Genomic DNA, 16,063 nt, shown 5'->3' with positions numbered 1-16,063 from the left:
GACCGGGAGATATTTAAGATTATTGGCCCTAAAACTGAGATGAGATGACTAGCCGGGTGACCCGCTACTTTTGATGTGAAATGGGTCACGGTCAGCGGCGTCTTTGGCTCAGTGAGGTTAGGTGGGGGTCGTCTCGCTTTGGTTGCGCATCGGTGGTCACGCTGACAACGGACCTGTTGAACCAGTGAAGGGTTGAGGACCCACACTGAGGCTCCTTACATGAGCTTGGCATTACGAAAATGGAAAACTTTAGAATGCTTATGCAAAATATATTTTTTTAATCCTATTTTTGGCCACTCTACCACATAGAATCTTCGTTTTAACAGACTTTTTGAAAATGTTTGATAATGCCAGTGTGGAGTAAAAAGTTTTGACTGGGCTATGTCGATCGAACATACCGCAAAGTCGTTCATATTTACTGGTATAATGTAGGCCAAATGCTAAAAACAAAACTTTTTTTCCTCTTAGACAATACCACCATTTTTACCAGTCAATACCGTGTGTCATTAATGGGGGGGAAAAAACTATTTTGTTTGTAATGTGAGTAGACTTTATCAATGACAAGAATTAAGTAAAAAATATTGAAGAAAAAAGGCAGATTTTGATGGCATTTTTTCAAGATAAAAATTGTAATCTTAAAAGAAGAAATATGTAAGAAAAATGCAATCTACTAAGAAAAAATTTGAAATTTGCAAAAAAGTATATATTTTTAATTATAAATAAAAAAAATTACAACAGAAAAAAAACGAAACAAATAAACTTATTTTTGGTTCCTTAACGCATTTGATTGTTTTACAATACTTAGTTTAGTATTTGTTAAACTTTACAATAGAAATAAAAAAATCAGCTGATCAGATGTTTGATTGTCATAATGTTGTGTGATGTAAGATAATAAAAATGTGCAAAAAAATTGTTAATAGAGTTTTGCTTATTTTTTTTTACTATCACATTTGAAAAGTGTTGATTGAACAACAATCTACAGTGTATATCATTTTCCAAGAGAAAAGAGGTAATTTGACAGGAAGTGACGTAACAATACAAAAATATATATATAATTTGCCAAAAAAAGCATAAATCTACAAGAAACAAAGCAGTTATTTTTACAATAATAAAACCTAGGAGTTTTTCTTTAAAAATCGGATGGACGTGGTCTTCGTAGTGCTAAGTGGACACGTCTGACAAAGACCAAGCATCTCAAGCGTGTACCCGCATGGGCATTGAAAGAGGCAGCAGCCATTCTGCTATGCGACTGAGCGGAACGAAAACACTGTAGGGGTGAGGCGGGGGGCGTTTGGTAGGGGAACCACTTCCCCAAAAGCCACATTTCTCAATTTCAACTTCGCCCTAAGGGGCACTTTTGATTGAGCCCCACCGACTCTGCCTAGCAACAGGTGGCCGTCACTCAGTAAAATCACCAAAACTCTGGTCTGGTTCCAGCACAACTACAATGTGGACTGACAGCTGTACCCAAAGCCCCCCACGCAGTGTGGGTGGGCCGCATTTTTGGGCGGGGGGGGGGGGGGGGCAGTGGTTGTAGCAGGTCCCCACTTTTCCCCGTGACTTCTTTTGTGGTATTGACCATCCCGGTGACAGAATTCCCACCAGAGTTTTGTGCTAATTAGTTAGCTTGGTAGCTGCTAATGCTACTAAAATGCTAACTTGTTGGTATTACAGCAATGTGCCTCAAAATAAGGAAAATTCCAACCGGTAATGTTAGCATTGATGCTAACAGCAAGAGAGATGTCCATTGTCCGGTCTGGTTTACTAATTCGGGGAAGAAAAAAAAAATCTAAAGAAGGTGATCTGTCCACAAACAATGCCGTTCCTTTACAATCGTTCCATCTAACATATGTTGAAAATAAAATTATAATTTGAGTGTTAGGCCAAGCTGCTCGGGCTAACGCAACATGAGAGGTGTACTGGCTGGTCCGCCAATGTTTTCTTTAATCATTATTATTATTATTATTTGTCTCCACCTATCCTCATTGAAAGCCAGCATAGTCACATCAAAATGATTTGGAGGTTGTTTATGTTACGGTCAGATTTCTACTTCTTTAATTTCAAGTGTCTCACATTTCCGTATACGTGACAGTTTTCCCTGCAGCTGCATTCTTAGATGTCCCCTCTCCCCGAACGCCACCACTATTTATTGCCGCCGCAGTGTAGCCCGTGGGGGAATATTGAGGTCAGTGTGAAGCTCGGCCGTTCTCAGCAACCTCCAAGAAAACAGTTTTAACATTTCTGTACATTATATTAATACTGACGTGAACTGATTCTGGTAGCCCGTACAGTGTTGTTTTTGGACTGCTTTCTACTGGATGTGTCATCCTTTTCCCGTTACTGCTGATAAAGTCTTCCTAGCAACAGGCGACCAAAAGCGTGAGCAGGAACAGTAACAGAAATGGAGGTTGCCTATTTGCTAATTCACTAGCTTGCATGTGCAAAATTAATGTAGCTGCATTTGTCTCATAGTCCTGATAGCGCAGCTTTTGGAGTCATTTCTATATGGACGTCTTTCCGTTCTGATTCCTGCTGATATCATCAGCCCTTAGTGAGTTTCCTGACGCCATCTTTTTTCCCGTTAGTCTATGAGGAAGTCATGATTGAGCCCATATGACTTATGCTGCTATTTTAGGAGTTTTTGTAATTCGTGTATTTCTGTTCCTGTTCCTGCTGACTTTTTGTATAGAGGGTTTGAGCCTACCTGAGTGGTTAGTGTTTTTCATTGGCTCATGACTGAGCCCTATAAACTCTGCCTAGCAACAAAACCGGAACAGGAATCTATATTACCGCGCGTGTAGGGTCAAAGTAGGTGTGCATCTTTCTGTTCCTGTACCTAACGCCCACTGTAACTGTAAAGCTCCTAGTGGGCGTGGCTATCATACACAATTTTTTTCATAGGTTCCTGATTGTATCTTAAAAGTGTCTGCCTAATAACATGCGACTGAGCCAAAATTCAAAATAAATAAATTTAAAAAATGACAAAAAAAACAGATATAAAAAATTAATATAAATATATATATATATATATATATATATATATATATATATATATATATATGTTATATATATATATATATAACACACGTAAATAAATACATTTGTATTCAATTTTTTAAATTATATTTTTTAAATTATTTTTGTTTTCACTTTTAGTCATTTATTTATTTATTTTTAATTTTATGTCCACTGTCACCTCGACTTGTTGTCGAGCAATTCAAGGCAAGTTGTGGTGACAGTGGACAAGATAGTCGTCTATTGCTGGAGCTCTCCATGCAAGCCGGCGAGACATCCATTTTCGCCGACCCGCCCACTCGACCAATGAAATGTAGTTTGCAACGGCGGAGTCCAACCCAAGACACGCTTAGGGCCGCCCCCTCATTTGAATAACATTTCATCCTGGTAGTATGGACCAAAACTGCCAAAATTCAAAATAAATAATTGACAAAATAAATAAATAAATGACTAAAAGTGAAAATAAAAAACTGATATAAAAAATTATAATTCAAAAATGAAATACAAATGTATTTATTTATGTATATATATATATATGTTTGTTGTTGTTTTTATTTCCATTTATATTTTTATATAGTTTTTTTTTAATTTGAAACTTTTAGTCACTTATTTATATATTTATTTAATCATTTAATTATTTTGAATGTTGGCAGTTTTGGTCCTCCATAAATGGGGCGTTCATGAACATGCCCTACTAAGTCTGCCTAGCAACAAGCAACTGAACACGTGAGACAGGAACAAGAATCTATATTACGTGATCTACTAGAGTAGATCAGAAGTTTGAAAGTGAGAAATGAACGTGGGTAAAATGGCGACACAGTCCATGTAGTGCTGCTTTTGTAAAAAAATAATAATAATTGCTTATCTTCCTTATTTCTGCTGACTTTCTATCCCCTAGTGGGGGTGGCTTTCATAGGCTCACTTTTTTTTATTGACTTATAAACACTCATGATTGTGCCTAGCAACAAGTGAATATTTCATGAGAAGTGTTAGTCATGGCAGCTTGAGAATTATTTTTTTTTTTTACTGTAGTGTACTGACTCTAATATACATTTCCTATAAATATAAATAACAGAGGCTGATTATCAACGAAATGCGACTTATGCGATTCAAGCGGACCGTCTCAGTGACAAGTTGGCCGGGCCACGCGCCACATGAGAGCGGACAAGAATAACCCGGAGGGCATTCATCACGACGCCGCACCCCCAATAAATCAGGCCCACAGAAAGGAAGGATGAAAGTTGAGCGTGACGAGAGGGAAGAAAAGGTGAAGAAATTATGATGAAGTACAAAAAGAAGAAGAAGAAGAACGAAGGCCGGCCCTGAGGTGGTCTTAGGAGAGATTGGCTTTTGGGGATAAGGGCAAGCTAATGGCAGGGGTTGGGTGGGGGTGATCAATAGTGTGTGTGTTGGGGGGTCTTTGAAAGGGGATCCCCGTGGATCGCACTCAACTTCCAGGCCCTGCTCTGTCTGCGGCCCTGGAGTCTGGAGTCTTGAAGGAAGTGCATTCCTATACTGGTTTTCCGTGATCACATGACACCCCCCTGGACCCCTCTGAACCCCCCTGAACCCTCTGCAGAAGCAGACCTGAGTGAGACCATAACATTAGTAGGAGCTGCATCCAATACATTTATTTAACAAAAATAAAAAGGGGAAAAAAAGAATTGAATACAGGTATATTGAAAATAGCTAAATAAAATAAATGACCCATAGTATTTAATTAACCTAATAAATAATTATTAAATTAAACCAAGTCTAAATAAAAGTATCATTGAACAACTTTGTGTTTCAAAGTTTTACTAATTACATTTTTATTTAATAATTATTTGTTTTTATTTTACGTTCAACTTTGAATTTTTAAATTCAAACCTAATATTAGACTAAAATAAATAAATAATCATCATCACATAATAGAATAAGTTAGATTAAGTCATAAATGATTTAAAATAATTACAAATTAAAACTGGTCATAAAGATGATCTGCAAAATAGTAAAACAATACAAACATAACATAAAGTGACTAGACACCCTAACACCTAAAAAATAACCCACCTTTTTGTACAAAACAACCCACACAATTGGGTTGTTTTGCCTTCGCCTCAACCGAATCCACCAAAATTGGATTACACCACCTGCATCACCACTTAGATCTGGTTTTAGCGAGTCTAAAATTTTCTCTACTTTTTGTTGTCAAATTGCCAGATGTGCCGGGGGCGTGCTAAAGAATGTTCCAGAACGGCTATCTTTAAATTAAAAAAAATAATCTAACAAAAATATACAGAAAGAAGTCCGATATGTTAAATGTACATCTAAATTAAATAAAGCAAAAATGAACTGAATTAAAATCAAAGAAATGGTGTCTTTGATTATGGAGGGGTCATAAATCTGTGTCTGTAATTTTTGCCATAGTGAGCAAGCACAGATGATCTGATTGTGCATGTAATTCAGGCGCGTTGAAGACGTGACACGCTTCTCAGCTTTAAAAAGTTGCAAGTGGAAAGAGCATGCAAATGTCTCAACATGTCAGAAAGTCAGGAAGACTTTTAGCCCGTGGCGCCTTCCTCGCACCACGTCGGATGGACAGAGCTACAGTATGTAGTCGCAACTATTTACGACGTTCGTTGTACACTTTGCTGGAAGGGGATTACACACGTACACACACACACACACACACACACACACACCACACACCTCAACCCTAATGAAAATGCCACATTTAATAGTCGAAAGATATCTACATGATTGAAGAGGGGGTGTGTACCAGTACAAGTACAATTAATCAGAAGCGACAGCTGAGTTTCACAAAGGAAGTGACTTTGAGTATCTTGAAAAAAAAAAAAAACTTTATATGATGCAGCAAATGAACAGTTGTGAGGTTAATTCTTAGATTTAATACTGGTGATAATCATGTTATTTGGAAAAAAAAAATGTCTTCCTATGTATATTCTCCAATACTGACACTGATGAATTAATTTAAAAAATAAATAATTTTACGTGCATTTTAAAAAATGTCAACTAAAAGCTATTTTTATAAAAAAAAAAAAGAAGAGAGAATGAGGACATGGTGTGCGCAAGATTAAAAAGGAAAATCGTAAAAATTGTGAAACTATATATTTATACAGTATATATATATATATATATATATTACATTTTAACCTAAAAAAATAACAAAGATGGGGGGGAAAAAAACCTCCAGGGATGTTGTAGGTGCACAATATTAAAAATATCACGCTTTAAATTACAATCCAAATTCTTAAAGTTTATGATACACCCAATAACATTTTACAGCATAACTCTGAATTGTCGGTTTTCTCAAATCTTGGCTGAAATCCCTTTGAACTCTTTGTTTGCGACTTTATCCGTGTTTGCCATCTTTGGAGACGGCTGGTGAGAAAAGCTGACCATCGGCATGTCCGTTCACGTCCGAAATACCTTCAACTGCTCCACACTCGACCTTTTTATCTCCAATCTGCCGGATGTGTGTGTTTATTTGTGTCAAGGTGTCCAATTATCCAGGTCTTCGGCTGTTTTGGTGTAAGCTTTGTGTCCCTCAAAAGTACAAGGCTACACCTGGTTCATCCTACTCCCACCCACTCCACCTTCCGTCCCACCTCTTTCCTTCCTTGGCTGCAGGGAGACACCTAAATTAATCTGTTCCAGCCTTCCACAGCTTCCCCCCCCCCCCCCAAAAACAACCAAACTGTTGTTTTGTATATATTTTGCTGAAGAAAAATAACAAATGTAAGTCATAAATAGACTTAAAGAGTCATTTATTTTATTTTATTTTTAAATCTTCTTGCATCAATTGCATGGCCATTATTTTTTTCTTCACAGAGGATAAAAAAAAAACCATTATAGTGCGTCTTTTTCGACGGTAATTTTAACTTTCTCTTGTAATTAGTGTTTTGTCACTAAGGGTTCGCCACAGAACTAATGGGAGACCGTATAGCAATTAGTGTTAGCGCTACAGACCCCTCGTTAAAAAAAGTAAAATAATCAATAAATGGCCCCTAATGCTAAATACTGACAAATTCTAATTTCCTGACAGCACTGCTGAGAATTGTTTTGTACTCGCAAGCTGTGGCTAAAATAGCGAGGACCACCTGTCACTTTTTTAATGCCCAGCCTGTGCTATATAAAGAATCCATATAATTTATGTATGGATATTAATGCCATTTTTAAGGTTTGGATTACAATATATAGAGAGGGATACTGTGACTCGGAAAGTAACTGAGTCCAACTTTATTTGATTCACACAAAACACATTTGATTGTATGCTACTTTTAAATCCAATCTGAGACTAATAGACTTGCTTTTCATCGTGTGTAAACTTCCATGTTGAGTATGTAACGGTAACTTTTGTTTGCTGCCTCTTGGCCAAGACTTGAAAAAGAGGTTTTTAATTTCAATTTGATATTTCCTGGTTAAATAAAGGTTACATTAAAAAAATTGTTTAAAAAAAATCCAACAACAATAACTAATGGTATCATCAAGAGGGTACGTTATCTTAAAAATGTAATTATGACCTGGACTAATAATTACACATTTGTTTTAAACATTAAATATATAAGCATTTCCTCCACAGTTTTTTTTTTTTTAAACTTTAAAGCTAAACAAGACAAAATGTTACCCTCTAGTGCGTGCGCAAAAACTAAAGTCATGGTGGTCTGGTATGATTTACTTCCCTGAAATTAATTTTCCTTTCACAAAATAAAAATGTTAAGATGATTGACTACAAAATAAATAAATAAAACATCGCTAAAAATACTTCAAAAATTCCAGGGAGTGTGCAAGATTTAATATGTTATGATGGTCTCATTTTTATTCTTTACGTTTTTTTAAATCAAACAAACAAAAACAAAAACAAATCTAAAAAAGCAAACAAAACAAACGCTACCCTTTCATGCTATTATTATTTATTGATTTATGTAATGATTTCTTTAGTTATCTATTTTTAATCACTCTACAAATTTTCAACAAAAACAACAACCATCTTAAATAAACAAGCATAAAATGACACTTCAGGATGTGTAAAATTGAAATTATGAGATTATTCTCTCATTGTTCTGTCTAAAGATAATATAAACATTTATGCCCATAATTTTGAATTAAAAAAATAATAAAAAATAAAAAAAGATTTTGAAAAACTCCCAAAATGGTGCACAAAATAAACATCAACTTCAATTAAAAATCATAGGCCTATAGTTAACATGCAAATATTTTTTGGAGGGGGCATGTTCTAAAGAGGGGGTGTGCCAACTCTCTCAGGATGCCAAGGCGGACGTGTGGCTTAAAAAGCCAGGCTCGAACCCTTTCTAAGCCATCAGGCCCTTCAACTGCCCTGTGCTTTTTCTGAATCGTTGTCAACTTTTTGGCTCAAGTGGCCCCTTGACCCAACCCCCAACCCGTCGTCCTTTAAACCCGCCTCCAACGGACGGTGCTGTATCAGGTGTCAGTCACGGCCAACTGCCTTAAGTCTTTGTGATGCAAACACTTTGGTGAGACTGACATTTTTACGTAAAAAGAAAAAAGCCACTTAGAGATAATGATTGAAATGCTTCTTACCGTTGTCCTCAATGGTGAAGTAGAAGATGTCACTGGTGGCGTTGCTTCCGTCCAACAAGACGTAGCTGATCTTCATGTCGTTGATGTCAGCTGTTGGCGGTACATGGACGTATCAAGAGAAATACAAAATGTCAAAGAAGAGGCTGTAGAAGTAGAAGAAGTAGGCCATATTCACCGGTTTTAAGTTACAGACCCCCAAGCAGGCAATTAATATTATGATGACATCATGTGACCCTCATAGCAAATGCCTGTCCCAGCTCATTTGAATAATTACATATCATTTGGAGTTGGTTCGCGGAGTCTTTTATTAAACAAAAATTTCAGGTTAAACCTAAAATTCACTGTCGGCTTTACAGGTAAACTTAATTTGAACCCTGCCTTAAACCTTTGTATGTTTGAGTGCTTCCTCTATCAAGGAGCCAAACCGCATTTCACAGCAGGTGTTTTGACCCATGAATATCTTTCCTGGTTCAATTAAAATTGATAGTCCCCTTCATCGTGTTGTTCATGTTTTCACATCATGAGACGAAGAGACGCCTCATAATTGATCAACATTATCTCGCCGCTGTGAAGCTTGAAACAGGAAGCTCTTAAAGAGAAGTGAGATTAGAGTGACACAGACTCACAGTGTCGTCAGCGGGTTGCGAGAGAGATAGGAATACAGGGAGACTGGAAATGTCACAATTTGTGAATTTTTGCCACCCAGCTCCTTGTAAGAGAACATCAAGGTGTGTTATAATATACTGAAACAATTTCGATGATTCTCAACTACTATTAGCTACTAACAATAAGTCTGTCAAGCGGATGGACGCTGGGTTGTGCTCATACCTTGCGTGAAGGTCCTGATGCTGTCGTTGCCCGTGGCGGAGTTCATAATGAAGCCGTGCTTTGGCGCCTCCGACACGATGTACTTCAGGACGTCCTGCTGACTGTCACGGTCCTCCGATCGCAGGGCCTTGCTGGTGATCAGGAAGCCCACGTGGCCCGAGGGGAGTAGCCTGAGTGAACCTGCCGCCTTGTTGACCACAATCTGCGGCACGCCGTTGTCCACCGTGTTGATGTGAATGGTCATCATCTGCGGCCTGCGCGTCTCGTAAATGGTGTCGGGGAATACGTAGAAGTCGGTGTGGGTGCCGTCGGTGACCGTGAAGGAGAAGCTGTCCTCGCTGGTCTCGGTACCGTCGTGCTTGTAGCTGACCAGGTTCTCGTTCAGGTCCTGCTTGGTGAATGCTGTGATGGGCCGGGAGTTGTTGAAAAGCAGCTGCCCATGCACCGGCACCTGTGTCACGACGAAGCGCAGCAGGTGGTCCGGCGTGTCACGATCCTCCACCGTCAGCTCGAACGGCGTGATGAGCTTGGCTTCACCTTCCTCCACAGCTAGCTTGCTAATGGTCAAGACGGGCTTCTTGTTGTCCACGTCAGTGATGGACACCCGGAAGGTGCGAAAGACCGGATTGTAGCCGTCCGTCACCTCAAACTCAAAGCTGTCCATCTTCATCTCGTCGTCGGATGTGTGGATGTAGTAGATCTTGTTGCCGGCGAGCTGCATTTGGGTGAAGGTGGAAATGGGCACACCGGGGTAGTCGGTGCACTCCAAGTGACCTCTGCTCGGGGCCCGCGTAATGCTAAAGCTGAGAAACTCGTCAGGGCTGTTGATATCGCTGGTGCTGAGGAGGTCCGTGGTTAGTGTGACTTTGCCGCCTTCCTTGAGCGTCACCCCTTTGTTGATAACTTCTGGGAAGACCATGTCAATGCTTCCGATGTTGATGTAGAAGTAGCGATCAATGAGGGCGTTGATGCCATCTGTGACATCAAACTTGAGCAGGTCTCTGATTCCTTCCTGGCCTGTGTGCACGTACTGGATGAGCTGCTCGTCAACCTCGTCCTGCGTGAAGTTCATGCCAAAAGTGATGTTACCGAGGACGTCGCCAAAATTGCTGATGCGCTGCAGGTAGCCTTGGGCCGGACCGTAGCGCACAATGTAAACAAGCGTGCTGTCTTCGGAGTCCAGATCGGTAGCCTTCAGAATCCGGTTACTGATGACTTTAGTCTCACCAATCTCAACCTCAAGTCCGTCATTAATCGCCATCCTGGGTGTCTCATCATCAACCGGAATGACCATGACGAGCACTTTCTTCTCCACTGTGTGTTTCCCATCCGAGAGCCGTATCACAAAGCTGTCTTCTTTGGTCTCCGAGTCGTCGTGCTCATAGACGATATTTGAGGCCTCCTTGATCTGTTCCAAGTCGAACCTTTCCACCAGGATGGTGCCAGTGCTGAGCTGTTGGACTATGGTGCCGTGCTTGGGGTTTTTGACGATCTCAAAGTGCAAGTCGTCATCGGGGACGTCGGCGTCGGCCGCATTCAGGATGGGCGTGTCGATGACCAAGCTCATGCCCTCCATCACTATGAACTCACGAATGAAGATTTCCGGCTTCTCGTCATTGGCTGGAATGATGACGACCGGGAAGAAGTGTCGTTCAGAGAAGTTGATGCCATCCGAGCAGCGGAAGGTGAAGCGATCCTCCACGGGTTCGACACCTTTATGGATGCTTTGGACATAGTAGATATGCCCGAAGGCAACATCTTTCATGTTAAAGGCAGTGATGGCTGTCCCCGCTCGGGATTTCTCAGAGCCGGGAGCTGGGGAGATATTTTCCACGTAGCCAGATGAGGGCTGGACGATGATGGTACACAGGATGTCTTCGCTAATTGTGTCGATGTCCTCCGCTTGGATCTGGTCCAGTGTGATTACGTTCTTCTCGCCTTCCAGCACGACAAACTGCCCCCCGACGCTAACAATTGGCGGGATGCTGTCAACAGGCAGGATGGTGACATGCACCGTCACTCCTTGGACCTTGTTACCACCGACCACCCACTGTTCAGACAAGTCAGACAGCGTGAGGTTGAAGGAATCATGTACTTTCACTGGTCCAATTTCCCCGGAGGTGTGCACATACACCACCGCTCCGTTGATGATGTCGGCCTGCGTGAACCTCTCGGCCGGGGCACCGTCGACCAGGATTTCACCCAGCCTGGGGGGCTCCTCGACAATGAACATCAACATGAGATCGTCTGTATCTTCGTCACGCCCCTTAATCACGCCGCTGGTGATTTCTGTGGCGCCGTTCTCCAGCACATCGATGGACGCGCCCACCACGCCGGAGGGAAGCATGATGGTGGGGGTCTCGTCGTCCACTGGGTCCACAGTGATCTTCATGTTGATGGGCACCTCGTGGAAACCGTCACTTACATCCAGCTTGATGACGTCGTTGAGGGATTCCTCGCCGCTGTGGGTGTAAGCAATGCGGCCGTTCGCAATATCTTGGAGCACAAACGTTTCGCCGCTTGACATTTCTATGCCTAAATACTGCAGTCGCCCATGTTTGGGAACCTGACTAACTGTGAAAATGATATTTTCATCGTCTGTATCAGTGTCTGTGGCATGCAGATCTCTGCTGGTGATGACGTACGAGTCTCTTTCCATGATACTGAACCCTGGGTTCGTAATAAGCGGGGGTTTGTTGTCGACCGGCTGCAAGAAAATGGTGAACAGACCATCAGCAGTGTTTCCGGAAGTGTCCTCCACGATGAACGTAAACTGAGCCACCTTTGGAGTGATGCCAAGCTCCTGGTCGGGGGGCTTGTACGCCACCTTGTGGTGATTGACCTGGGCCTGCGTGAACTCCGTGATTAAAACATCCGGGTTGTCTGTCAGTACAATGTCACCCAGAGGCACCGGGTTGTTCTCATCCGTGTCGATCGGAGGCTTAGTGATGGTGTACTTTAGGTCTCGGTCGTCGGAGTCTAGATCGCTGTAGCTTAAAAATAACTTCGTAAAGTACGTCAGTTCATACTCCTTGACTGTCATGTGAAGGGTGGTGCCGGGGGAGAGCTCTGGGGGAAGGTCATCTACGGGGTGGATTTTGACAGTGAACAACTGCTCGCCGGATTGATTGGGCGGGTCATTATCGTCATGGACCCGAAACACATGCTGGTCAATGACGGTGGTGGTGCTGTGACTTCCAACATGACGGTAGAATAGCTTCCCATCCATGATGTCCTGCTGGAACCATTCAGCCACCACCTGCTCAAACATCTCATCTGTCGCGCTGAACTTCCACAGGGTGGGGTCAAAGGGGGGCTCCACTTGCCGCAGTAAGAACTCCCCCACAACGGAGTAAGGCGCCTCCAGGATGAACTTAATGGTGGCATCTTCCGAATCGATATCTGTTGCGCTCAGGATGAATGGTGAAATCTGCATGACTTCGTTCTTGAACAGCACCAGCCCAGTATTTGCATTAATGATGGGCGGCTCATCGTCAGTTGGGACAATCGTGATGGGAAACAAAAATTCAACTTCATGCTGGCCATCCGTCATGCGGAAAATGATGTTGTCGCTGTAAGTGTCACTCCCATCATGCTGGTACACTACAATTCTGGCGTCCAAGTCGGCCGGCGTGAAGAATTTCCTACGACCCCCAAGCACGCTCAGCTCCCCGTGCTTCAGGCCATCAATCACTGTTATCCTCACATCTTCCAGGTTATCTTCATCGCTGATCTCTAAATTCTGTGAGCTGGAAAGTGCTCTTGATTGCCCCTCAAACAGGAGCTGCCCCGTGTTTTTGGTGGCCACGGGGGCCATGGTGTTCATGGGCTTCACCACAATCATAAAAGCAAAGGTGTCAGACACAGCACCGTCCGTGTCAACAATTTCAAACTCAAGCTGAAAGATCCTCTCCACTTCGGAGTCGTCCGAAGGTGGCTTGTAGGCTATTTTGAGATCTTTTATGTCCCGCTGGTAGAAGGAGGTGATGGGCATGTTCTGGTCATCCGTGCTGATGATGTAGCCCTGTTCGGGGCCCAGAGGCGACGTGACATTAAAAATTAAATCGTCCTGGTCCGACTCCACGTCTTCAGCGGCCAGCATGTCGCTAGTGATGGCAGTCATCACAAACTGATCCACCTCCATCATCATCATTGACACAAAGCTGGGTTTCGGCGCCGTGTTTTCTGCGCCCTCCCTGATCCGAACCATCATTTGGAAATGCTCTTGCATTATCGTGTTACCATCGTTGTCCTGTAGCTCGACCACCATGGGAATATAGTCTCTGTTTGGCGAATTGGTCCGAGCTGTGTGCTTGTAACGAATGCCCAGCTTCACAAATTCATCACAGTCAACCATTTGCCCGTTGTTGGGGTTATTAATAAGAGTGCCATACCTGGGGAGACCTCCGGCGCTGACCAGCGTGGCAATCTTGCATTGCGTGACACCATCCTCGTAAGAAAACTCCAGTGCCTTCTTGTCTATGGGGCCACTCTCGCCATTGAGCTTGTCCACGTTGATGGGCATATTCCTGATGAGGACTTCCAGCTGCTGGAATACAACCTCCACCTCCAGCATGAACGGGATCACCACCGTGTCCGTATGAGAGTCATAGCGCAGCTGCAGCTTTACCCGGTCCGTGCTGGGGCTCCGTGACCCAAAATGGGTGTATTTCACTTCATCGGGCGCAAAGGAACAAGGGAACCTCTTGGGGGTTAGCGTCCCCGGTCTCTGAGCCAGCGGGTCGTTGTCCAAAACTGTTATGTGGCAGCGATCCCCGGGCTGAACCGCTGTCACCAAGTCATTTATGGGATCCAAAAAGACGGATTTCCCCAGTGGAACCCTAATCCCGTTGTTGGCGATGATGATGTTGTCTTCGTTGGGTCCAGCTTTGTACTGGTAGAGGTGTGCTTGGTTAAAAGGCTCAGCCGAGGCCAGACACACGCCGAGCATGTATAGGAGGCACCTCCAGCGTGAACTTTGCAGACTAGCTGCCATGTCCACAGCTTTTATGTCTAAATTTCACTTAATGTAGGAAAAAAATCCGCTCACAATTAGAACAAAAAAAAAAGAGAAAACATAAAACCTTCTGGTCCTCTCTCTTCTGTTGCTGCGTCCACACAAGTGTGGTGAGTGCTGCTGGGGCTGCGCAGGTAATAATGAAACTGTAGACAGGGACCCTCGTTGGACCCTCCCTCCTGTCAGCACAGGGCAAGGGAGGGGAGGGGGGGTTGGAGGAGAGCCTCCTGCCCCCACGGCTAAATTAAGAAAGACCATTGGAGGAGGTTGTGAAAGTGTTCCTCCAACCAAGAAGCAACCTTCTATCCTCAAAAAGGTTTGGGAGGGGTGGGGGGAGGTGTGAACTTCAGTGCGGGAGGCAATTTAGCGTGAATAGATTGCTATGTGTGTAATTGTTTGTCTGCAGCTGACAATAGCTAAAAGTTGCCTACACAAAAGTTGCTATTGTGCACCTCGATATGGACAGCCTCGGGGTAGGCGCTGGGGTGTGGTCCAAAAAATATCACTGTACAGAGATGACCAGTGAAAAACAGGTGTGATATAATACAATGTCTATGAAATGTACTTTCGTTAACATCGCAACAGAAGTAAACTAGTCCTCATGTTTTTATCATGCGAACATAATAAAAACATGATGAAATAATATAAATAAAATGAAACACGCACATGCAAACTGAATGCAATTGGTTCACAACATCGCCAGCGATGGAGTTTTCCTCACCCTTGGCATGGGGGGCATAGTGGGGTCATGACATTGGGACGTCCCGGCACCAGAGTGTCTGCTGGTTGTGCTGTACAAAGTGGGTAATAATTGGGCATCAGCTGACAGAACAGGTGTGCCGGCACCCCGAGGAAACCAAACAACTGAACTGACCCTCATGTTGCAAAAACGTATAAAATTCTCATAGTAAATTTTTGCCAAGCAAAACATCCAGATTAGCCTTATTTTATAGCCTTAGCGTCTGCATCCCTATTGAATGTGTGCATGTGAACTCAATCTAGTGCACAAGGTCATGTTCAGATAAAAATACCAGGTCACCTTGTACGGATAATCTTTTGAGGTTTTGATTAGCGTGAGAGTTTCACACTGTCCTTTGACTTTTAGTAGTGTTTATTATGGGACTCATCATTTTACAACAAAAATTGAGCTAAAAGTATAGAAAATGTAATTAATGTGTAAAAATTGCATAATAACTGTGTAATAAGCACACAATTGGTGGCAATGCCATGGAAAAGTTTATCTAAAGCACGGGCCAAATAGCCGAAATGCCATGCGCATTCTGTATCACGCTTTTCTAAAATAAAACTCTCTGCCTCCTCACTTGACCGGACGGAAATAAAAGCTTGCTAGGGTGCGGGTGTAACTATAGAAACAAACACACCAAGTGTTTTATTTATACTCAGTCACTCCTGGATTTTGCTCACATTCCCATCGTGGCGGAAGTTTATTTGGCACCATTCTAAAATATCCTGCTAACTTGTAGTGTATTTTAAAGCATTCCGACCAATTGTGATTGTTGGGTCAACTCAGGGCCGTGTGTCACCCTTGACACACCCTAAAAAAAAAGAATATATTTTTTTATTATGCACTATGTTTCTTGCAAATGAACAAGTCCTCTATTGATGAAGTCCTGTAGA

At 42.5% G+C, this 16,063-nt stretch overlaps 1 protein-coding gene across 1 annotated transcript in view; it reads right to left on the bottom strand.

Annotated features, from left to right (window-relative positions):
- frem3 (Fras1 related extracellular matrix 3) overlaps window positions 1–14,404 on the bottom strand; it is a 35,424-nt gene extending 21,020 nt beyond the window's left edge. The window contains exons 1-2 of the mRNA XM_086082683.1: window positions 9,409–14,404; window positions 8,581–8,670 (exon numbers count right to left, since the gene is read on the bottom strand). Coding sequence (XP_085938809.1) covers window positions 8,581–8,670; window positions 9,409–14,404 — 5,086 coding nt within the window. The remainder of the gene's footprint in view (window positions 1–8,580; window positions 8,671–9,408) is intronic.
- Between the last annotated feature and the right edge of the window lie 1,659 nt (window positions 14,405–16,063).

This window comes from Leptonotus elevatus, chromosome 8 (genome assembly GCF_054856555.1).
Source record: "Leptonotus elevatus isolate MCC_2025b chromosome 8, RoL_Lele_1.0, whole genome shotgun sequence".
NCBI lineage: Eukaryota > Metazoa > Chordata > Actinopteri > Syngnathiformes > Syngnathidae > Leptonotus > Leptonotus elevatus.
This window is presented reverse-complemented; position numbering and strand designations above follow the sequence as displayed.